We start from the raw sequence: 24,966 nt of genomic DNA on the forward strand, positions 1-24,966 counted from the left end.
GCAGTCAGGGACAGGTGTGTGGAAATGTGTCCAGAGATGGACAGATGAGAGGGAGCAGGGGCAAGGCCGAGTGGGGGAAGGGTCAGAGGGTCATATGCCCTCCCCTTCCCTGGCCCGGAATAGGGGCTAGTGTAGAAGGAAGAACACTGTCTTCAGAATATAACAGACCTGGGTTTCAGTGCTGGCTCCACCACTCACCACCCATGTGACCTTGCAGAAGTCACTGCCTGAACATTGGCTTCCTCCTCTGAAAGACAGATTATAAGGTTGCATTCCTCCTAGCTGCCCATGGGAATTAAACGTGTGCAAGCACCAGAGAACCAGTGCTTCTCAAAGGTCCATCCTGCCCTTGCCCGGCCAAACCTTTTCATTTTAGGAGGCCATAGCAACCTCGGTTTGATAGAAGAAACAGCACTGGATTTGCTGCTTCCCAGCTGTGTGACCTTGAGCAAATTACTGAACTGCTCTGAACTTCTGCTGCTTCATTGGGAAAATACGGCTGCCAGTAATATCTGTCCTGTCCAACCTCCGGGGATACTTTGCAAATAGCAAAGGGGATCCAAATGTGCAGGGTGGGCCGTATAATACACCTGCCCCTTGCAAGGGCCAGTGGGGCCAATGTCTACCAGACCTTTCAGGTAGGAGCCTAGCCTTGGCCTCTGAGGAACCCTGGCGGGAGGTGCTGCACATCCTGTGCAGGTCATAGTCTGCCGTGGTCCAGCCCATGCCCTAGCTGACACCTGCAGCCCCCTGGACTCTCAAGAGAGGCCCCAGGACAGGAGAGAGAGCATGGGGAAGGCAATGCTGATGGGGGAGGAAGAGGGCTGAGGTGGCTGTTGTGAACGGGCCCCCTAGCCCACTGGGGGAACAGAAAGACTGACCCCAGAGAAGAGAGCTCATGGGCTTTCCCAGGCAGCAGGCCTCTGGGCCCCCAGGGGAGCCCATGTGAGGGACAATGGTGCTGTCGCTAGAGGTTGGCTCCTGGTCCCCTGGCTCCTAGGCTGTCTGGCTGGCTTGTGGAGCAGGTGCTTGTCCTGGCCTCCTGTCCCCAGCAGAGGAACATAGCCGGAGGGCTTCTTGGGGACCTGGTATAGCTGTGGCCCTGGGAACAGATTGACCAGGGAGCTTTAAAGCAGCTGAGTGTGTGTCATCCAGCTAAGCCTGGAAAGAGGAGGGAGCTTGGCTCAGATCCCGACAGGTGGCATGGAGGGGGGAGTGCTGGGAGGCTGAGAGTAAGAGCTGGCTTCGGGCTGGGGTCTTTATTTGTGCATTTCCTGTGCTGGCCTGGGAGCCATAAGGTACAGCCTCTAGTGTCCTTAACCATCCCCTGGCCCCGATGCTAAGAAATCATTGTCTCTCTCTCTTCGTTTTGTCCCCAAGGCCTGTCTGTCCCTGGGTATCTTCTACTCATTCGTGTTCTGGCATCAGCCTCCTGGCTGCACCCCCACCCAGACCAGACCCCAGCTGCTCCCAATATACTTTATAACTCCTCGGCCACAGACACTTGATACCCGCTGAAGGGACCACACTGGTAAATAAGACTTACCTTTCAACCTGGTGTGCTAGAGAGAGGAGGGCCACGAGTGTTACACTAAATACTGTCCACGGGACGATTCTGTCCAAGAATTTTCAGAGACCCCATTTCTTATGGGACTGAGATCTGAATGGGTCCTCACCACATGATCTCTCCTGCCCCTGCTCTGGTGCTCAGAGTCCACTGCTTTTGTCATAAAAACCCCAACTTCTCGCTGCCCCTCCCCGGGGCAGAGAAACCCGGGACATTTCTGTCTCCTTGCCCACTGTCACAGACCTTCTGAGCTTGCCCTGCAAGTGAAGCCCACCACACCCATTGTGACCCTCCCTTCTGAGCTGTTTGTAAAATTAATCAAAACGAACACTAGGGAATAAAAGAGTAGATGGGGGCGCCTGGGAAGCTCAGTCAGTTAAGCATCTGCCTTCAGCTCAGGTCGTGATCTTGGGGTCCTGGGATCAAGCCCTGTGTCGGCCTCCCTGCTCAGCGGGGAGCCTGCTTCTCCCTCTCCCTCTGCCTGCAGCTCCCCCTGCTTGTGCTCTTTCTCTGTCAAATAAATAAATAAATAAATAAATAATAAATAAATAAATAAATAAATAAATAAATCTTTTAAAAAAGTAAAAAGAGGTAATAAGCCCATTTACCATATGCTTGGAGGGCACTGGGCTTTTGAACTGTTACATGTCCTATAAAAGGACCTGAGAATAAGTAATTTGAAACTTTTATGTCAATCTGATACTGTCACCACATCCACATGCGTAATTTTGTATTTTACCAAAGTATCATTTCTTGATGGATTGAGAACTAAGAAAACTAAAACAAAAACCTGGCCTTTCACCCCAGATAGTTAGAAAAGCACACAGAGGAAGCTTGTCCCTTCCACTAGATTTGATGTTTCGTGCCACCCTGCATTGCACTGTCTACCTACCTCACTGAAGCCAGAGACCATGAATAAAGGCTCAGAGTTGTGTAGCACTTTATTGCCTAAGGAGGCTTTCAGCAAGGATGACCTCCCTGTGTGAGGTAGGTGGGGCCTCTGTCATCACCATGCCCACATTCAGATGAAGAGACCGAGGTTCAGAGAGGATGACTGGGGCTTGGACACCACATGTCCTGCTTGCAAAGCCCACAGGGCTCATTCCTCCTCACCCCTCCAGTCACGTGCCCTGGAAGCCTGGGTGTCCAAAATCCCCTTTAAGTTAACATGTGAATGCAGGGCTGTTGGAAAGAAGTATAGGCCTGGTCCAAAAAGCAAGCATACAGAGAAACAGAACTCATATATACCATGAGGAGGGTGATTGACCTCAGTACCGGGGAGCCTGTGGGGAAGTGGGGAAGGCGGCCGTGGTCCGAGGTGTGAGAGTTGGGCCCATTAAAACCAGGCAGTGGCGCTGGGCTGCAGCCCTGGCCTCAGAGCCAGGATGCTTGAGCGGAGCAGGCAACAGGAACAGGAAGCCAGTGCGGGGTGGGGCGGGGCCTAGGAAGGGAGCTGGCACCTGGGCTCAAGGCCTGTGGGCTGGCCCGTGCCCACGATGGGGAGGAGGGACGGCAGCATGCAGGGCTGATTTCTGCTGGCCGGAGAGTGTGAGCCTGTTTGTGGGTGTGAGCGTCGGGGTGGGAGAAAGAGGCGTCTTCCTGTCCAGCAGCTTCTGAGGACGTAACAAGTGAGGGCGTCACCAGGCCCGGCAAGCCCTGCGACCACCTTTGTCTTTCATGCTGGTTACAGCTGGGGCATCAGGAGGGACGGTTGCTGCCCTTGCCCACTGGACCCTGGAGGGTGACCAGCCCTTTGGGGCTCCATACCCTGTTTACTAGCTATATGTATTTATTCATTGAAGATTTATACCCACCAACTTCCTCCAGGGTTATTTTTGCTCAGTGGGAGCATTCTGAGGTCACCTCTTGCTAAGAATAACCCGGAGGGGGAGGGGGAAGGGGGGCTGGGGCTGGGAGAAGGGGCTGAGCTCAGCCAGGCCAGTCCAAAGCCAGCATTACTCACTCCACATTGGAGGCTAAGCCTCTGTCACAGTGCCCAAATGAGTTCAAGAGGACAAAGCCGCCCCCCTCTTCGGAGCAGAAGACTTGGGGTATAAACTGGGAAGTTAGGGAGCCATTCAACTGCAGCTTAAGCCAGCTGGGGACAGTTTGACTCAGCTGTTGGGAGTTTGCAGTATTGGCTCATTTGCCAACCTAATAGCAACTTTTGTCTTGTCTCCTGGTTAAGACAGAGCTCAAATCCCCTCTTTGTGTCCAGGTCGGAATGGTTCCTTCAGCAATCCCTGGAACCTTGATTCAGTGACTAGGTGCCCCCTGGTTTTTATGCACAAAACTTTCAGAAAGAATATCTCCCAGTCCTAGCCACCAGCCCCCTCAGAGGCTCCTCTCCCTGCAAGGCGCCCCTCTGCTCATGTTTTTGAAGGTGTGAGGAGAACAGATCTGTCACACATCTTAGGAGGTTAGAGACCTCTCTGGTAACTATGCCCTGCGGATTCATCTGCCCATTCCTGCACCTGATTGGTCAAAGCAGCACTCACCAGTGGCATCTGGTCCTGAGAGCCTGGCTAGAGGTCTGGTCTTCAAGTGCCAGAGATACATTGGCGGGGGTTGGGGGGGTGGCGGGAAGGGGTTCGGGTTGGGTCTGGGAGGGAAGGGAGTTAATGTTTAGAAATCCAGGGAAAAGTGGGAGACTTTCCTACCCAGAACCTTCCTGAACAAAGGTGTGGAGGGAGGAATGTGCGCCAAAGGAGAACCGTGCGCTTACTGGTGTGGCTGAGTGCCTAAGGGCTTCGTGTACGAACACATTGGACCTTGGTTGGAGAGGGTGTTTGCTGGCGGCCTGAGGTGTTTATCCTCTCAAAAACGTGTGTATCTGGAAGATTTTTGAGGGGGTCGGGGGGCGTGAAGCGATTGGGGTCATGTTTTGGGAAGCTGGCCCTGGCATCTGTGAGCATGGTGGGTTGAGCACGAGACGATGCGGGGAGATAGGAGGGTGGGGTCAGGTGGGGTGAGATGGTGCCAGAAAACACCCCCAGAGCCTGCTAGGGGGAGGCAGCCGGGGACAGAATTGGCTGGGCCCTTACCGCCGGCCCCTGCGGACCAGGGAGAGCCAGGGGAAAAAGAAGATGTTACAGGCCCCAGGGCTGACGTCAGTGTTACTGTCAGAGACGGAGACTTCTGGAAGAGAGCAGATTTGGCAGGGGCCCTTGTGGAGGCCACTGTAGATAACTGGTCTTAGAGGGGAAGCATCTCAGTGAAATCCCAGAATCTCCATGTTGTTTTTCCAAAAATCCTTGTTGTTTTTCATCCCTCCCTGTTCCCTTTCCTGGACTCACACAGTCCAGGGCCACCTCCAGAGAAAGTCACGTGCTCCCCCGGGTCTGGCCTCCGTGGGCTTCTGTAGAGCCTGAGCTGCACCTGCGCCCCTCCTGTGAGGCGGAGACTCGCCGGCACTGCATCTGGACAGAGCTGCTAAAGCTGCTTTTCTTTCATCATCCTTGCCTAGAGAATTGGGTGCCCTTCGGTCCTGCCACCTTGAGAAAGATAGAACCCAACTGGAAAAGCTCCAGAGCAGGGCAGCTAGCTTGATCAAGGGGAAGGCAGTGGTGCCAAGCGAGGACAGACAAGAGAGATTATGGCTCCCTGGTCTGGAGAGACAAAGGCTAGAGGGGATGTGATTAAAGCTATGAAATCACATTGTGGGGTGGGGCAGGGGGAGTGTACCCCCATGGGGGTGCGGTGGCGGCAGTGAGGGGAAGAGATACCCATTTGAAGCTTTAGAAAGGTACGTGAAGCATAGAAAAGAAGGCCCCGTTTCCCATGGTGGGTTTCCTTCTTACCAAACCCCAGCCATGGACTGTAGAGGTTGCAAATAGAAATGACTTCAAAAGAGATTTACTTAAATATATGGATCTTCTATACATAATGGCTTTTTAGAGGGAGCCTCCAGCTCATCCTGAAATCCTTTGAGGTTGACTTCAAAGAGCACAGCCAGGCCCTCTTCCAGGTGGACAGGTGTCCCTGCCGGAAGCGGAACCCCAAGTGGCTTGGCCACCACCAGGCATGTTCGCTCTTGCATCCACTTGCCATGGCCAGCAGGGGCACTGACTGTGTTACCTCTAAGGCTCTGCTGGGCTCTGAAGTTGTCTCCTAGAATTAGTGTCTGTCCGTCCGTCTGTCTCTGACACAGGCACCCATAGTAGAGAGATCTCTGGGAGGAGGAAGGGAAGGCAGCTCATCAGCCTAAATGGTGAGGCCCGGAGGGCATGCCCAGGCTTTCCAAAGTTGGCCTTCCTTGGCTTCTGGTCCTACTGTCCCTTAGTCCCCCTGGTGGCTCTTTTAGCTGCTCCACCAGGGAAAAGGAAATCGGAGGAGTCAGAGTCCTAGTTCCAAAGTTTTTGGAGCCTGACTCCATTCACCCTAGGAAAGCCGAGCAGGAAGGCTTTGAGGACCTCTCTCGGGAGTTGGCACCGGGTGGACCTCTCCTGTTCTCCCTGCCTCAAGGCTACTTCCGGCCAGTCAGATCCAGGGCTGCCGGCAGAAGGGGCTGCAGGAAGGCCTGGAGCAGAGGGGAGGGGGGAGCATGGGCCCAGTGCCAGTGCTTGTGGGACAGGCTGGCCTGCTGTTTCCTGAAGCTAGAGTCAACCTGGGAAAAATCCAGGGCTCGGTCAGGGGGCTGATGGGCCTGCAGTTGTGAGGAGAGGGGGACTGTTTACGTGTTTTTGTTGATGTCACTTTGCCGCATCCCTGCACATCTCCCGGGCTGTGTCTCCGGGAGGGGGCGCACCCCTTGTGTGTCTGTGCGTGTGACTGTGTGTCTTTAATCAAGAGGCCAAGGCTGGCCGGATGCCAGGGTTCCCGGCTGGCACGGAGCTCAGTGCTGCCAAGGGCCTTAAAAGCACAATGGCGGTAACATGGGAGGGGAGGGGCCGCCTCACATCTGCCGGCCGCTGGGCCTCCTTCCCCGGCCTCCTTCCCCAGAAGGCCCCCTCCAGCCGCAGCCCCTGGCCACCGGTGGGGCGGGGCAGAGCGAGCCAGGTGCCCGGAGCCAGCCCCGCAGGCCGCACACGGCTCGGCTCGGACCTCCAGGGGCTTCCGGTCGGAGAGGCCGGGCCCTGGGCCTGCCCCCTCCACACCTGGGCCCAGGTGAGCCTGCGCGCAGCTGCTCCCCATGCCCCGGCCGCCCCCGGCGAGTGGACTTTTCTGTCCATGGTGTCTGGGCCTTGTCTCCTCTATGTCCTTTTCCCTCGTCTCTTATTTGCCAGGTATTAATTTTTTGTGTGTAAATATTATTATTCTAATAAACGGCCTCTCAAAAGTCGCTTCCTTATTTGGAGCCTCAGCCCTCTGCCCGGCCTTGGAAGGCCAGGCCTCACCTGGAGAGGGAGGGGTGGGAGTTCTGGGGTCTGCTCCAGACTTCCAGCAGAGCAGGGGGAGGACAGGGGCTGGGGCCCGGACAGGTTCACTGAGGAGGGTTACTTCCTCGCCGGCCGCCGTGGCTGCTGCCAGGGAAACAGCCAGCGGCCTTTCCCTGGCCCTGCTTAGGCACATCAAAGCCTCCTTTTCCTCCTGGGAACCCTGGGGATTTGAGGTTGGGTTTTTCCAGAGACTCAACCCAAAGGGGGAGAGGCTTTCCAATGCCTCTCTTGTACCTGGGTCATTCTGGAAGCTTTACCACTTAGAAGGTGGTGTGACTGGAGGCAAGCCTTGGAGCCTTTTTCCTCCAGAAGAGTGAGGGTAATACCCCACGTCAAGACAATTGTGATAATTACGTTTATTAATTGTATACGTGTATTTATGCTGCGTGCTGCGCTTTGTGCTGGGGAGCTGTAGGTGGAATGGTTGGAAGGGAGACAAATAAAAAAAATAAGTAAAGTAAATCTCATGCGTCTGGGAGGGAGACACACAATGAATAATGAGGTGCAGCAGAGGAGTGCTATAATGAGATAGGGTGTGAAGAGCTCTGTAAACAAGCCGTGCCTGCAGTGGGCTGGGGGTTCCGTGACCACTGGGGTGGACTTTATCCCCACTCCTGCACTGGGGAGGGGCTGAGGGGACTGGGGAGGCCTGCGGCCTGGGGGCAAGGCCTAGCACAAATGCCTCCCAGGGGTGAGTGTGTGTTTGTGTTCCTGTGTCTCTGTGTGTGTGTGTGAGTGTGTGTGTGTGAGAGAGAGAGACAGCCAGGAAGACTTGAAAATGTTCCTGAGAAGACAGAAAGTAGAACAGTGGTGACTGGGGGGGCCGGGGGAATGGGGAGTTAATATTTCGTGGGGACAGAATTTCAGTCTCAGGTGACTAAAAAGTTCTGAAGATGGATGGTGGTACTGGTCATACAACGCGGACGTGCATAATGCTACTCAATTGTACATGTGGAAATGGTTAAAATGGTAAATATTATGTATATTTTACCACAATATTTTTTAAAGTTTTTTTTTTTATTTTTTAAAGGTTCTTAGAGAAAGGCAGTCTCTGGTCAGTGCCCCAACCCTCAGCGCAGGGGGCGGTGGGGGGAGTTTCAACAGCAGCATTATTGACATTTTGGGCCAAATAATTCTTTGTTGTGGCTTCCGCCCTGTTCTTGCACACTTTTCGGCAGCATCCCTGACCCCTACCCACTGGAAGCCAGCAGGCCTCCCCACCCCAGCGTGACCTCCAGAGGTGTCTCAGACACATTACCAAGTGGAGAGCCACTGCCTTCCTCAGCTTGGAATAAGCCATGGCTTTACCCAAATCTGTTGCCCCCAAATCTGTTGCCCCGACTCCTTAGCCCCACCTCCCGGGGAGAGAGGGGCATGCACAGCCTGCCATTCCCATTCATCTACCTCTCTGCTCCCTCCCCTCAGCTCCACAGGTGAGAAGCAGAGGAAGTTGAAATTGTCACCTTCAGCTGCTGGTGGTGGCTTCTGAAAGAACCAGGGGCTTCTGCTGCTTCCCCTCCCCCTTCCCCCACGAGGAAAAATGAGTATCTCAGGGTATGCCCTGTCTCCTTTCAAGGCAACTGTCAAATAAAAGCAAATGAAAACAGAATTTTAAGCAGTTACATGTGACGTGCAGCTAGGTTGAAACTCTGTCTATGCACATGAGCAGGATGTTCTGAGTCTTAACCTAGGCTTGGCATTCAGGAATCAGTTATGGGTACTGAGTGCCCACCCTGTGCCCTGCACCTGCTGAGTCCAGCCTGATAAAGCAAAGTCCCTGCCTCCAGGAATGGACAAGCCAAGGGTGATGGGGGACAGAAGGTGGCTGAGAGGAGGGCATGGAGGTAGGGGCAGAAGGGTGCAGGCCTGGCTCTCCGAGGGGCTTCCAGGTGTGGATTAGGCTGTTCTTCTCATCAAAGGTGCCCCTTTCAGGTGCCCCCAGCCTCTCTCAGAGATTCGGACAGCCACTTCAGGCCATCTGCCTGTGAACCTCCTTCCTTCCTCTCAGTGGTTTCTTATAGGTGGATTCAACTGCTCAGCTGCCTGGGCCCCAGAGAGGGAGCCAGTGAGGGTCCACTACTGGCTGGGGCAGGGCAGAGGTGGGGGTATGCCTTTTTTAAAAAAGAGATTTTATTTTTAAGTAATCTCTATACCCAATGCGGGGCTTGAACTTTCAACCCGGAGCTCAAGAGTTGCATGCTTTCCCATACTGAGCCAGCCAGGTGCCCCAGGGTGGGAGGGCTCTTGGGGGTTAAGTTGGATCAAGGGCTGGCCTGAGTGGGAGTCAGCAGTTCCCCTGATCCCAGAGCTTTGGCCTACACAGGCTTATCTAGAACCAGAGAGGGTGGCCTGGTTGGGAAGAGAGGAGGTGAGGACTAGGGGGGCAAGGCGGGGATTTCAGCATGCTGAGCTAACCCTGGAGGGAGATCTGTAGAGAGCACTTCCTTCTCCTCATTTACCCACCTCTGGAAGGGGTGTGGGCCTTACACTGTTGCAACCTAGGGTCCTCCAGGGTGGGCCTGGAAGGGATGCTTGATCAGCATGGGTGTCAGGGCAGGTACTCCTGGCTCTCTCTGCTATGGAGCTGGCAATCAACAGGAAGTGAGTCCCAGGGTGAGAGGAGGCCATGTGGTCCCCGGGCAGGAAGTTAGTGACAGCAGAGTTGTCTTGAGTAGCTTTGTGGGGCTGGGAGCCTGCCCCAACTTGAGGTGTCTGTGGGGCAGCATGTGGCCAGAAGGCAAAAGGACACGGGCATGATAAGAGCTTGGCTCTGACCTGAATTTCCCAGCCTGAGTTGGCCAGGGGGACCGCCACCCCACCTCCCTGGCAGTGCCACATTTAGAGCTCTGTGATGCCCGGTACAGCCAGACATTGGGGTGTCTATGGGGGCCTGGGCATGCCCCACTCTGCCTGGGCTGTCTAGAGGCGAGAGGATTTATACCAGGGAGGGGCATTCTAGGCCAAGGAACCCTGTTGGCTTGAGCAGGGAAGTAGGAAAGGCCATCTGAGTCCTAGACAGTGTGTCGGGTCCAATACTCAGGGATGGAGGCTAAGGAGAAAGACAGGGCCTGCTTGCTCACTTGCATGCCTGTGTTTGGCCTCCTGGCTCTGCTGGCTTCAGCCCTCTGTGACCAAGGCTGGGCTAGCAGAGGACTTCTTGTTTCTGCCAGACGCCTCCTCTTTCTCTTGCTCTAGCCCCACCCCCACCCCCACCTGCCAAGGACTGCACACATTTGCAGCTTTCCATGGGAGCTTCCCTTCCTGGAAGCAGGCCTGCCCCAAGCTACCCCACTCAGCCAGGAAAACAGCTTGGCAAGTCCCTCTGCTTGCCTTCAGGCTACCCTGTGTGCCTAGAGCCTTGGCCAGGGAAGACTCTAGTTTTTCTTTTCTTTTCTTTTTTTTTTTTTTGTCCCCAAGGCCCTTGTTCCTATTTGCCACCCTGGGGGGGTTCTTGGACAGATAGCAGCTGGGTTCAGAGTTGAGGATATAGACCTTAGAGCAGAAGCAGCCTTGGAGATTACTGGGCTGTGTGGGGAGGGAGCCCAGCACTCTCAGGCTGTCAGAGTGCACTTGAGTGGTACAAGTCTTTGGAGGGAATTTGGCCAATCTACTCACACTTAAAGCAGGCCTCTACCAGCCAGCCCACTTCTGGGACTCTGATTTAGACATACACAGGCACATAGAACTGTAAGTGCAGGGGGTTCACTGCAGCAAAAAGCAAATCGGCCCAAAGGCCCACAATTAGGGAACTGTTTGAATAAATTATGGAGCATCCATTCAATAGAATGTTGAGCAGCTGTGAAATAGGAGACAGATCCATATGCACGGGTATGGAGAGATGCCCACTATGCTTGGTAAGTGAAAAAGCAAGTTATAGAACACTGAGTAGTAAGATACCCTATTAGGGAAAAAAAAATTCTGGATCTGGCTGTGTGTGTGAATCCATGTGTGTAAACATGTAACTCACACACCATCGTAGATGCATAGAAACAAAGTCTAGAAAGGATACTCACCAAACTGTTAAGGGTTTACCTGTGATTTTGGAGGTAGGGGATTGAAAAAGGAGCCTTAACCTTTTACCACGACTCATTTTTATGTGGTTTGAATGTTTGTATGTGTCTGACTTTTATAAACAGGAGGAAAAAAAGACTTAGGGGTGGCAGGCTAGCAGCGTGTTTGCCCTTCCCACAGGCATTCGGGGGATGGAGCCGGGCAGGACTGCTGAGGGCAGCCTTGTGCCCATGGGCATGGCAGGGCACTGAGCACAGGGGATGCTTGCCTCTTCTGCTCCAAGAGGACACCTCCATTCCCTCTGAGGTGCCCTAGCCTGCTTGCCCCTGCAGGGCCAAGGACAAAGTACTCACCAGGCTTTCATGCCCTCACTCTGTCCTTCAAAGTGTGCTGCCTCGAGCAAGTCCTAGAATTCTCTGAGAGCCTCCTCAGGGAGGGTGAGTGGGTCGACATGGGTAACGGTGAGAGGGAGTGACCTTTACAAAGCACAGTTATGATTACCCTTTTTTTTTTTTATGATAATCACACAGAGAGAGAGAGAATGAGAGAGAGAGGCAGAGACACAGGCAGGGGAGAAGCAGGCTCCATGCACTGGGAGCCCGACGTGGGACTCGATCCCGGGTCTCCAGGATCGCACCCTGGGCCAAAGGCAGGCGCTAAACCGCTGCGCCACCCAGGGATCCCTATGATTACCCTTGATGTGATTCTTATTACCTGGAACTGTAGTAGCAAGTTCAGTTCTTAGACTCTTGGGGATGAAGGGATACGTTTCCTTTTGGAAGGGGAGCATGAGACCACCGGCCCGGCCGGCTTACTGCAGAGGTTGCAAACTGCTCGTGAGGGCTGTGGCTCTCCAGGGGTTGGGGTGCCCGGAGAGCACGTGGGGTCCAGAGCTGAGGGAAAGACTTGTGCTGGGCTTTGGGGCCCCAGCATATTTGGGAGGCCCCCACTGAGCCTTGTGCTCCAGTTGGCAGCTAGTCACTATCTGGGTCTGGGCCTTGGGGGAAGCCAAAAGGAAAGCCAGAGGGATTTGGCAGAAGCCAGAGCAGCCCAATGTTACCAGAACTGATGGGTGGCACTAGAATCTTCTGAGGAGGGGTCCTGATCTGAAGGAGGGATAGCGTGAGGAATGTTTGTCTTTTTTTTTTTTTTAAGATTTTATTTATTTATTCATGAGAGAGAAAGAGGGAGGGAGAGACACAGGCAGAGGGAGAAGCAGGCTCCATGCAGGGAGCCCGACATGGGACTCGATCCTGGGTCTACAGGATCAGGCCCTGGGCTGAAGGAGGTGCTAAACTGCTGAGCCACCTGGGCTGCCCGAAATGTTTGTTTTTTAAAAAAATCTTTGATATTTTATTTGATTGATTGATTTTTTTATTTTTTATTTTATTTTTATAAGATTTCATTTATTTATTCATGGGAGACACAGAGAGAAAGAGGCAGAGACACAGGCAGAGGGGGAAGCAGGCACCCCGCAGGGAACCCAACGTGGGACTTGATCCCGGGTCTCCAGGATCACGCCCTGAGCCAAAGGCAGGCACTAAACTGCCGAGGCACCCAGGGACCCCCTGACTGATTTTTTTTAAGTAAGCTTTAGGCCCAGTGGGAGACTTGAACTCCAACCCTGAGATCAAGAGTCGCATGCTCTACTGACTGAGCCAGCCAGGTGCTCCAGAATGTTTGTTTTTACTTACATAGATATATGTATTTTTTTTTCACTCATGAATAGCAGAATGTTTGTTTTTAACAGGGGCTGCAGAGTAGGCTTGGGAGTCCTATGTCACCTCAGGGAGTAGGGGTGGCGGCTTTGGTGGGGTGTCGCTTGGGCAGTGAAACCAGGCTGGTAGACATGCCTGGATTCTTCTGCTTCTTACACGGGAGGCCACAAACCCCTTGACTGCAGGGAGTCGGGCCCATGAATCCCTTGAAACAGAGAGCAAAATTGTTAGTATATTTGTTTACGTGGATGCCTGTGTGAACATGGTTTTCTGGACAAAGGGTGCATGACTTTCACCAGAATTTCAGAAGGGTTAGTGATCCAAAAGTGGCGCAAGACCACAGGTCTAATCCTCCCCTTCTGTTTCTTCATCTTTCCAGGTGGAAAGCAGTGACACGCCAAAGGATTCCGCAGTGACCTCCAAGTCCCCGTCCATGGCCCAGGACTCAGGCCCCTCAGAGCTGTTACCCAACGGGGACTTGGAGAAGCGGAGTGAGCCCCAGCCAGAGGAGGGGAGCCCTGCTGGAGGGCAGAAGGGCGGGGCCCCAGCAGAGGGAGAGGGAGCGGCTGAGACCCCACCTGAAGCTTCCAGAGCCGTGGAGAATGGCTGCTGCACCCCCAAGGATGGCCGAGGAGCCCCCACAGAAGAGAGTGAGTCCTGGGCGCTAGGGGAAGCCTCTTCTGGGCTCCCCAGGATCCCCCCCAACGGTTAGAGACTTGGGGCCAACAGGTCCCAGGAGGCATGGGAGCCGAAGGTCTACTTGCCAAGGCTGTACCCTGGAGGCTGCTGGCTGGATGCAGCCTGCACACATGTTTTATTTGGCCCATGTAGTGTTTTAGACATTTTAAAAAATTAGTTGCCAGTATTTAAAAATCAAGAAATTTCACATAAAAATCTGGAGTTTTGGCTTCTCATGAGGAAAAAAAAAAAAAAGCTAGATCTGGCAACAGTGGGTTTATAGAATGCCAACAGTTGCAGGACTGGGGTGATGGCTCTTCCCCCCACCCAACCTCTCTGTAGGCTGGTTGTGTGCCTCAGTTTCCCTCAGCCCTCACCTGGCCTGCTTCCTCTTTTATAAGACCCACAGCTCTCAGGGATTGTTGTGTCTGTAACCCTTCGCCTGAGTGTTCCAGGATGCCCGCCGAGGTGTTAAAAGTCCAGGAGCCTTCCCAGGCACAGATGTCTTGAACCCACCATGGGTTCAACTCAAATGTGGATGTGACTGAGTGGGTTGGGGGCGGAGTGGATGGGGGTGGCCAGTGAGCTGCCCAGCCCAGGCCCCTTCCTCCCCAGACTTTTTGGCCTTGCCCTGGAGTCCTGGAAAATTGCCTACTTTTCTCTTTCAGGTTAAGCCAGTGATTTCAGGGCCAACTGAGCTGTAAACATGTTAGTAATGAGGACAACTAGCATTTGTACAGGGCTTCACAGTTTACAGAGCGCTTTCTCATATATTATCACATTTGATCCTCCCGGGGCCCTGCCAGGTTGTTTTGCATATGTGCGTTTTAATTCAAAAAGTCTTCCTTCCAAGTGTGTATGATGGAATGAGTAAATTGATTAATTGGCATAACTTATTTTGTATGGCTCCAAACCCAATATTCCTGCAGGATTGAGAGCATTTCCAGAGAAGAAATTTCCAAATATAAAGATATATATATATTTATATCTTTCACTCATTAATTATTCAACTAATATTTTTATGATATTCCCACTATGCGCAAAGTGCTTTCTGAGGTACTCTGTGTTCGTCGTTTTAGTACTCAGTCTTCTTCAAGAGGTATTATCCCCATTTTAAGGCAGAAAAAAAACCCCTGCCACTTAGCGAGATGCAGTGACTTGCCCAGGGCCCCCAAGCCCATAAGGGGTAGATCCAGGATGCATTCCGTCTTGGTCTCTGGCTTCAAAGTTTTTATGCCCTTCCACTGTCCCCTTTTATTCTGCAGTGGGGCTCAGGACAGGCCAGCCTGGAACTGCCCAGGGCTCCTGGCCTCACCTGAGTGTCTTGAGAGTTTGTCCCGACACTGGGCTGGAGGGAAATCCAGGAGGAAAGGAAGCAAAGGCACCATCCCTCCCATTAAGAAGACTGGGTGTTCCAGAGCGGAACCTGGGAGCCCATCAGTCCCCACCACCCCCACCTCCCGCAAATGTGCTGCTTCTCCCAGCTGGGCATGCCCACGGCTGATCCCCGGATTCCTGGGACCCCACCACTGGCTGGCACTGAGCTGCAGTCCTTCCCATCTGGTGGGATGGAGCCATTGCTCTAAGGCCGCCCTTAACCCTTGAAGGTTTGCTTTCACTTTGGGATTTCCCTGTCTCCGTTTCTATTTGTTCTCGAGTTCCTACTTCAAGTCAGTGAGTAGGTGTCTCTCAGACATCCATTTGGTGTGTGTGTGTCAGGATCTGTGCCAGGAGCTGGGGAAGCCCTCATACACAAAATCCTGGTTCTTGCCTTCAAGGACCTCACAGTCGGCTGGAGAGACAGCCGTTGACGAGAAAGTCACACTGAGAAGCATGTGATTATACAGGGAGATAGGTTCTCTAAGAGAAAATAAACACAGTTCTCTGAGGAACTGTGACAGGGAGAGCCCAGCCAGCCCGGTCTGTTCCCCGAAAGCTGGAGGATGACTGGGGGGCCACCACTTTGGGGGGTAGGAGGGAGTGAAGACAGATTACAGAAGCTCCGGGGAAGGAGGGAGCAGGGCACCCAGAGACCTGAGAGAAACCAGCAAGTCTGCAGTGGAGAGAGCAAGGGAAAAGGGTGTGAGAGCAGAGCAGACAGGGCTGGACAGGCCTGTGAGGACACCTTCCCCGGGAGGCTGGGGATGGGGTGGGGAGTGACATGATCTGCTTTGTGTTTTGAAAAAAATCACTTTGTGCTCTGGCTCCTGGAATGGAACAGAGGGGCCGGGAAACTGAGTTAGGGGGCTGCGACAGCCGTTGAGGGGCCGAGGGCGGCTGTCATGAGGTGGCAGCAGAGGTGGAGAGAAGCGGACAAGGGCCAAGAACACCAGGGGAAAGGGGAGAGATGGTGTCAAGGTGACTCCTGGGTTTGGGATTTTCGCATACCAGGTGGACCTTCCACAGAATCTTAGTGCTGAGTATGGCCGGCAAGCACTTCCGGCCTCCCTGGCCTACCGATAGCCTCGGAGTGCTCCTGTGTGGCCGCAGCTATCAGCAAGTGGACATGCTGGTGGGCCTCAGAGCTGTGGGGACCCCCGAAGGCCACCATGCATTGCCTGGATGCTGACACTGGTGAGGTGCTGCCCAGGGCCGTGGGTCGTGGTCCACTGGAGGCTTGGCCGCCTGGCCCACAGTCAGCCACACAGAATGCGTCTGCAGCTGCTTAGTTCCAAGGAGGGAGGAGACTGAGGCCGCAGAGAGGGAGCAAGTTGGCTGTGGTCTCCCTTCTGTTCCCCTCATTCCAGGTCTCCTCTCAGGGAGCCCCATCCATCTTCCCTGAACCCCTTCCATTAGTTCTGATACAGGAAAAACAGAGGACTTTATGGCAGCATTTTTGTGCACATAGGTGCCCCAGATCCTGATAGTCCAGCCAGGAGAAACAAGGAGGAGCAGGGGAGATGATGAGTAATCAGGACAAGAGCCACCTGGATAGGCAGGTGGTGGCCTTGGGACCGCTCCTGCACTCCTGCATTAATGCCGCCATGATTATAATAGAAACAATGGTAATATGGCTTTCTTTTACTGGATATTGCCTATGTGTTGAGTGTCCTGTATCCTCACTACTCAAAGTGGCCCCACCAACCAGCAGTGTTACCTGGTATCACCTCGGAAGTTAGAAATGCAGAATCTCAGGCCCCACCCGAGACCCGTGGAATCAAAATCTATTTTAAAGAGATCTCACGATTTTGATACATATTAAAGTTTAAGAAGCCCTGCTTTTTAGTTACATATTCTCTTGTTTAATCTTTGTGATCACGTGAGGAAGACTCTTATTGTCCTTATTTTTCAGATGGGGAGACTGAGGGTTCAGAAAGGTCAAGTCACTTACCCAAGATTATACAACTAGTAAAGGACCAGGTTAGGGTCAGCACAAAGCCTTTCTTTGCTCAGATTGATCACCCGGTTTTGGGCTAGTGACTGCCCTCTGAGGGAAGCCTGGCCTTAGCCTTGTCATGGAGATTTGGATTCTTTTTAAAGGAAATTTGGGGTGGCCCCGGGGGTGAGTGTAGGTGTAGACCAACAGGTAAGTGTTGGAAGCACCCTGGCCTCTCCTGCCCCCTGGACCTGAGATACTCTAGGGTCAGGTCGGAGCCTGCCAGGGCCACCCTGGGAGGCACACTGCCACCTGGCCGGCCTGTGACCCTGGGTCTGGGCCAGGAGCAGATGGACTGCAGAGGGAGTGTTGAGAGAGCAGCTGACCCCCCTTGACTCAGAACAAGTGCTGTATTCTGAGGCAGCCCAGTTTGTTGTTTTGCTGGGCCAGGCTGGAAAGTGTGTGTGTGTGTGTGTGTGTGTGTGTGTGTGTGTGATATCACTCAGTGGGCATGTGCAGAATCTGTCAGGGAAAGAATTCCAGAAAGCAGCCAGTTGGAAACTGCACAAGGAAAAGTAATTCTGTTTGGGGGAGCACGGGGGCCAGGGAACGGGGAAGGGGAGAACATGGAGGTGGTGGAGGGTAAAGTGAGCGGGCTTGGCATTCAGGAGCCCTGAAATCTGGCTTCAGCTCTGTAAGTCCCTCCATACCCAGTCCTCAGCCTCAGTTTCCCCACTGGCAAAATCTAGGGGCCGGACAGGCGCTCCATCGTCTCTACGGTTCCCGTCAACCCTGATTTTCCTTCATTCGAATGAATGGAGGATTCCCCATAATGAGATGCCACGGAGGGGCCCCCATGGGAAACGCGGGAGAGGTCCCAGGGACCCCGGGCCGAGGGCGGGCGCCCCCTACTGGCAGTCCGAAGCCTCGCCGCGACAACGGGCAGGTCTGAGAGGAGGGGTACCCCGGCGGCGCGGCGGGAGGGGGGACCCGGCCCCAGGGAGCCCGAGAGAAAGTCCGGGGAGCGGAAGCCCGGAGGAAGCGCCAGAAGGCCCGGGTGAGACATACCTTAAAAGCCTGTCGTGTGCCGCGTGAGCGAGCACCCGGTTCCCGCCGCGCCCGCGATGGCCAGACGCGCACCGGCGCTTCCTCCCCGCGCCCCGCGCCCCTCGGGGGCGCCCCGGCCCGGCCCCGGCCCCGCCCCCGCCCCGTGCGCCCCAGTGCACGCGGCCCCGCCCTGGAGCCTGGCCCCGCGCCCCGCCCCCGCCCCCGCCCCCGGGGGCACAGGAGCGGGGCGCCGTCACCGGGGTGCCCCTCCCCCGGGGGCACAGGCACGGAGCCCCAGGTCTCCTCTAGCGACGGAGAGGGAAAGAAACTTCCTCTCCGGGGCCTTCGGAGGCCTTCGGTGCTGTGTCTGGTTTCCGCTTCAGAGCCAGGAGATGAAGTAGGGGCTGTTTTTTCCGTTTTGGGCTCCCCCACCCCAACTCCCAGGAGCCAGCCTCAGTGACCTTCCTGCTTTGGGCCCAAGCTCAGTACTCTTGACTTTCAGGGGCCCAGGTGAGAGGAGAGCTCACCGTCCTCCCCCGACCCCGACCCGACCCGACCCGACCCCGCAGGAAGCTCTGGAGGGCATAATTAACCCAGCCCCTCAGCCAGGGCCTGCTAGCCTGCAAGGGTGTGCTGGACCTGGGGAGGGCATCTGGGGGAGGACCTGAGAGGACCACGGAGGAGCGCAGGGATGTTCTGGAGGAGTGTAGCTACCCTCCCTCATGAGGCCTAGACAGGAACAGGGAGAGGATGAGATGAGACCCTCCTATAGACAGGACTTCTGGGGCTTCTGCCCCCAGGGGAGCCTTTCCTTCCAGGAACTGGAATCTGGGCCCAGCTGAGGAGCTGCAAGAGACAGGACCAAGGAAACACTTCAGGGAAAGGGATCCAAACTAACATTTATTGAACACCTACTATATGCCAAGCCCTGCTCCAGGCACTCAATGTTCCCAGTAACCTAAAGATTTTAGAACAGTTGGCTATGTTGATTCAGTAAAAAACAGGCAGGGAGAAGTGACCAAGGTCACACGGAAACACCTGGACTCCAAGTCTTTTAGAATGAAGGTTCAGAGACCTGAGAATGGGGTGGGGAATAGGGTTACAGAGGCAGATGTTAATAACAGCAACAGAAACCACAGTATTGAGAACTGCAGAAGGACCCTAGAAATCATCTCCAGCATCATGATTTTCCAAATAAGGAAACTGAGTCTCAGAAACCAAGTTGCTTCGCCAGTCTTGCTCTAGTGGCTCTGTACCCCATTGCCCCCTCTCCCCCCCCCCCCCCAGGATATCTTTGCCTCACTCCATAGAAGCATTGAGCTCACTTCCAGGGCAGGGGGAGGCTTTGCAGTCTGGCCCCCTCCTCTAGGAAGGGAGCTGTTTCTAGGTGACCCCTTTTGTGTGCCTGAGACAGAGTCAGTGGTCCGGAAACCATGGCCCTGGCTTTTCTGTTGTTCCTTCGGATTTGGGTCTCCAAACCTGCCACAGTTCCTTCTCTGCTCAAGGCCACACTCTGAGTCCTTGGGGCCAGCGTGGTGCCTAGCACATGGTGGGCCGTCCCATTTGACCTGTGAACACCTGAATGGTTGGAGGACCCCTGTCCCTGCGGCAGGGACCCCAGGCACAAGAGGGGGCCTCTGAGCCACTCCTGTAACTCTGTCCATAGTCCCTTTGTTCTTCCCTCTCCACAGGCAAAGAACAGAAGGAGACCAACATCGAATCCATGAAAATGGAGGCAAGTGTTTTCCTCAACCCCCAGGGGCTCTGTGGATCCTGATTCTAGGAGAAGAAAGCCACCTCTGACCACCTGTGGCGACTGTGTGTGAGGGGATCTTGAGGCGGCCCCGCCCCCTTCTTTACACGTCCCCTTGTAAGGAGGAAAGGAGATGGGTGTGGAGGTTAGAAGTCCTCCCAACAAGGCAGCCAGCTGGTCCCGCTCTGAGACCAGGCACCCCCCCTCCCCCGGGTCACGTCCATGTGCCCCCTCTCCCCCTGTGGCTCACTTCTCCAGCCCGAACAGGGGCTTGCCCAGCACTTGCAGGGTTGACCTCTCTGGCCAGGAGTCAAAGCTCCTGTGTTGTGTTTGAGGTGAGTGCCTCCTCAGTTTCCCCGCAGGAGGAACAAACCTTGCGGTGGGACGGTCAGCGCCCATCTTAATGCCAGTCTGTCTCTCTGTCGTCTCTGTCCTAGGGCTCCCGGGGCCGGCTGCGGGGTGGCTTGGGCTGGGAGTCCAGCCTCCGCCAGCGGCCCATGCCGCGGCTCACCTTCCAGGCGGGGGACCCCTACTACATCAGCAAGCGCAAGCGGGACGAGTGGCTGGCACGCTGGAAAAGGGAGGTGAGGTGCCTTCTGGCCTGGGCCCCAGCCTGCCCCACAGATTTGGAGAACCAGAACTTAGCTTCAGCCACCCTTGGGAGCTGTTGTCAGGTCCTGCTGAGCCTCAGTGTCCCCTTCAGGTTAACCTTTTGCACTCACAGGGAACTGTGTAACTCCTAAGTAGTGACCAGTTTCTTTTTTTTGTTCCAGAAATGTTTATTGATCACTTACCACATACCAGGTAGCATACTAGGCTCTGTGCGTATATAGTTCCTGGCCTCGTGTTGTTGACATTCTGATAGTGGAGGGAGACAGAACAAGTCAAGTAGAGATAGAAAAATAAAGCCTGGGCTGAAACAGAGGATAACAGAGGCCTACTTTAGGTGGGGTGGTCAGGGGAGGCTTCTTGGCGGAGGTGGCATTTAAGTTGAGACCTAAAGAACAAGAGCTGGCTCTGATCTGGTTGCTCCTTGGTCATTTAGTCTCTACTGCCTTGGTGCCTCTTGTTACTAAATCTCTCTACTACCTAGCTTCCACCACCACCCCAATCCCCCCCCCCGCCCCCCGCCACCCATGAGCCCTATGGAAGCTATCTGATGAGGAGCCAGGTGGGGTATAGAATGTTCTAGGCAGAGGAAACATCACAAGCAAGACCTCGACTTGTTTGGCAAAATGAGAGACCAGTATGCCCCGCGTGAAAGGAGTGAGGGAGAAAGTGGGGCCAGACAAGGCTGGGAGGTAGGCAGGGGTCCGACCACCTGGGGCTTTGCAGGTCCTGGCCAGAAGCTGGTGTAATTCTCGGTACATTAAAGGTTTCTATGCAGGGGATTAAAGGGGCAGCAATGGAGACAGGGTAGATTCGGGATGTATTTAGAGATAGAGTCAGTAGGGCTTGCTGAGGGATGGGAAGGGTGAGGCAGGGGAGGAAATGGAAGTGACTCAGGGACGCCTCTCAGGGGTCTCACCTGAACCCCCAGTGATGATTGTGTGCCATGTCCTCAGGTGGGGAATTCGGCTAGTGGAGGCATAGGTTTGGGACTGGTGGGAATTACAAGTTCAGTCTGAGACGCTGAGGTGCCTGGAGCCTGGGGGGTTGGGAAGTCCGGGCTGCAGATGCAAAGGTCAGAGGACGTCAAGAGCAGAAGTCCAGGTGTTTAAGTCCAGGGGAACGGATGAGCTCACCTCGGGACAGGGAGAGAGAAGAGACCAAGTCCCAGGATCACATCCACAGAAACCCCAGCAGCTATGGGCCATGTAGAGAGGACTTCAGGGCCAGAGAGGCAGGCCCATTGCCTCTGACAACCTGGAGGTAGCTGGTGACTTTCCTAAGGGAAGCTTCCATGGGGGTGAAGCCAGGCCATGGCAGGCTACAGCAGTGATGGGAGGTGAGGCTGTGGAGACTGAAAGACCAAGGAGCCCCGGCAGCCCCTCAAGCCCGATTTGTGGGGCTGTTCTCCTGTCTGACCATAGAGAGAAGGCACTTGACCTCTGGCACCAGGAAGGGAACAGAAATGGCGCAACTTGCCACCATCTAGGGTGTTCACCCCAGGCCTACTAAGGAAGGTTTACATTGTGTGAGAGCTTGTAGAAAAAGTTCAGAACAAGGTATGGGTTTGGCTACTTGATTGCTTCTAGTTCCTTTGGGATCCAGGAAGGCAGGAACTTCTCTCCCCTGAAAGAGGCAGCCTGTCGAAGGTCCAGGTCCAGGAGAAGAGAGGCACTTGACCCTGAGCACGAAGTGTGGTCTTGGGATGAAATTCAGGAACCGGGGCTATTCTTGCCATCTGGTCGGTTGCCCACTCATCAGTCCTCGGCGGCCAGCAGGGGGGGCTTTGCATTTTCCTGTTCTCCCTTAGCCCTGGGGCCAAAAGCTTAGACTTAGTGACTTTTAGACCTGGAAAATTTATAAATTCTGTGGTTCTAAAACTATGCTCCCTTGAAGAAGTATGATGGAAGCCTACCCTCAGCTGCAATAAAGGGGATCTTCTCTCAACTTGCAGGAAAAATTAAGGTAGTAGGTGCATTTTCTCAATTTTAAGTTTTCTACTAGAATTTAAAAAGACTTTATCTTGGGCCTCTTGTAGCATACACAGAAGTAGAGAGCATAGTGTGCTGAACAAACCTCCATGTGCCTGTCCCCCAGCTTCAACCATCATCAAAAACTTTTCTAGTAAATTTTAAACCTTTGGCATCTGCTTCTCCACTCCCAGCCAATAAAGGTAATCAGTGAGCATTAACAGGAAAACTTTCAACATTGATTTAATTTAAAATGTTTTAGGTATATGTGACTTGAGGTGTAGAGACCTGCCCCTGCCCCCAAAGTATATTTTCTGGGGTGTCTAGCTGGCTCCGTCAGTCAAGCAGGAGACTTGATCTCCATCCAGGTCATGAGTTCAAGCCCCACATTGGGTGTAGAGCTTACTTAAAAGAACAATAGCAATAACAAAAACCAGTATACTTTTTGCCAGTAAAACTGTTCCTTCCTTATTTGTATTCTATAACTAAAGATGTCCATATGAAATTCCGTGACTTCCAGTGTGGGTTTCAGCACTGCTGATCCCCTCACTCTCAGACTAGGGGGCAGGCACTGTGCTTCTGCGCTGGCCACAGGTTTGGGTCCCATTCAGGCTTTCTATTGCCCGCCAAGGCCTGGCCACAGTGAGGCACCTACCTGCCTTGGGCTGGGCCAGATGTCTAGAGGAGAGCTAGCTGCAGGTATTGAGAATGTTGGGGAAACACAGGTAGCTCTGAAGCCTGCCAGGTTCCCTTCAGACCAAAGGGTAGTAACTATCACCAGCAGGCCTCTCTTCCTAGTGGCTTACCAGAGGTAAAGAAACACTTCCTCCACTGGCAACCTCACCTCGTTCCCTGACATTCAACCTTTTCTTCTGATACTGCCTCCCTTGGCCTTCCTGACCTTGGCCCTGGGATTTTTTCCCATTTCCTCCAACTGTATCTGCTCAGCATCCTTCTCTGTCCCTTGACGTTGGCATCCCCAGCCGCCACTCTTGATCACCTTCCCACTTATGTGCCCTCTTAGATCCTACTACCTGCCCTCCTCCCAAAAAGACACCACCCCTCCTAGAACTACAGTTCCAGCTCTTTCCTAGGCAGTGTCACTTGAAGGCCCAGCCAGCATTTCTTAACCTCAAAATGCAACACCTGCTTTTAAAACTTCTTGCAGGGCACTGTTTTTGGGCGACCAGAACCCTCCATGTCTGAGCACTGTGTGAGATACTGAGGGTACTGGAAACCCAGAGGATTCTTAATTATCCCAAGATAGGATGAGGGTTTGGGGCACCTTGGGAAGAGTATCACCCAAAGGGGTTTAGATCAATTCTGCCAAGATCATCCATGCATCAACAAGAGGTGGTTTTTGGCTTTTAAAGGATGAACTATAATTTAGGGAAAGGGAAGGAAAGACATTGCAGAAGGAGATGTACAGCACGTGCAAAGGCTCTGGGGCATAAGGCAGCATGGCCTTTTCAGGATCAGGAACAGAAGTTGGTGGTAAAGCACAGGATGTGGGGCCTGAGGACTGTGTTGTCCTGTCTTGGGGCTCCAGTCTGCACCTGCTCCTTCCCTGGTCCACGTGCCCCACCTGTGTGGCCTGCTTCCCTCAGAATACTCCCTCAGCTAAATTTCCTTTTGCCAGTACATCCTTGTCAGTCCAGTTATTGAGTGAGATTTACTCTTTACTTTTCCAGCTGATACTACATACCTCCCCAGGTTTTCCTCCCCCAGGAAAAAAAATGTTAAGAAGGCTTAGAATATCACAAAAGTGATATCATGAAATTTAAAGTAACTGGTTGAGGAAAAGGCGACATTTGCTCCTTCCCTGAGGCTGAGGTGGGAATTCCGGCTGGAAGTGGGAAGCAGTTGTCTCCTGTCTGTTCCCTCATGTATTCCCTTCACGTCCTCATTACTACTTTTAGGACTAAGCTCTGCTTGAATCATGACCAGGCCCTGCTATAGAACCTGCAGTGGCCCCTGCATCGTCTCCCTCATGGTGCCAGAAATCCTCACCCCACCCGGTTTCACCACTGTCCTCTGAGAGAAAGGGCCTCTAAGAGGGACCAGTCCTCCCTTTATATTTGCCATGGGCCTTCCTTCCTCTCCTTCCTCCCTCCCTTTCTTCCCACTGATCTTTCCTTTACCTACTCTTCGGGAATGAGTCCATGAGGCTCTCCAGGATTTCTCCAGTTCACACTAACCTGTTCTCTGCACTCCACAGCTCTTACTGTCACTATTTTTGGGTTTAGCACTCAGTGATATCGCATAGGGTATGTTTTCCACTATTTCTTATGTGTTACTTGTGTCTTCCCCCCATCACAATACTGGGTAGGAAGAATAGGCTCCACAAATGGCTGCAGGTTGGCCAAGCAGTTGAGAGGCTGGTGAAGTACGACACCTCCTCAGAGAGCTCAACCCTGGGATTTCTGCCTTGAGGCCCCAAGCCCTTGGTCTCCATATGTTTTTTTCCAGAGGTGCTGACAGGCATACCTGGAGAAGAGCACGGAGCCAGGGAACCCATGTGGGTGGGTTCCCTTGGGTAAGGTGGTACCCTGACTCCTCTCTGCCCTGTGCTCCTCTGCCGTGCTTGAGCCCGAATCAGCCCAGACCCCGGCAGTGAGGAGGACAGACAGGAGGCAATTCCTCCTCCCAGAGGAGGGCAAGTCCTAGGTTCCTCTTTCTAATAATTAACGGAACAGAAAAACCCAAGGGAGTACTTTGGGCTTAGCAGGGGCTTCTCACATGTGTTATTTCATTGGTTCTTGCTGCGTGGAGGCAGAGGGGGTGCAGGGGGCTAGTCATCCAGCCGGAGGGGCTGTGGGCTTCCAGTGTATACCACTGCATATGGTTTTAGGACTCACTTGTAGCTGAGTGATGTTATGGCTCTTTCAATAGTCTCTTCACCCCAGCCCAGTTCTGTTA

The 24,966-nt window shown here is 53.7% G+C and overlaps 1 protein-coding gene across 1 annotated transcript in view; it reads left to right on the plus strand.

The window, feature by feature from the left end:
* Positions 1-24,966, plus strand: part of DNMT3A (DNA methyltransferase 3 alpha) — a 102,922-nt gene that overhangs the window by 41,370 nt on the left and 36,586 nt on the right. The window contains exons 4-6 of the mRNA XM_077843888.1: positions 13,054-13,324; positions 19,407-19,450; positions 19,906-20,052. Of these exons, the coding sequence (XP_077700014.1) occupies positions 13,054-13,324; positions 19,407-19,450; positions 19,906-20,052 (462 nt within the window). The remainder of the gene's footprint in view (positions 1-13,053; positions 13,325-19,406; positions 19,451-19,905; positions 20,053-24,966) is intronic.

The sequence above is a fragment of the Canis aureus genome, chromosome 12 (genome assembly GCF_053574225.1).
Source record: "Canis aureus isolate CA01 chromosome 12, VMU_Caureus_v.1.0, whole genome shotgun sequence".
In the NCBI taxonomy this organism is placed as follows: domain Eukaryota; kingdom Metazoa; phylum Chordata; class Mammalia; order Carnivora; family Canidae; genus Canis; species Canis aureus.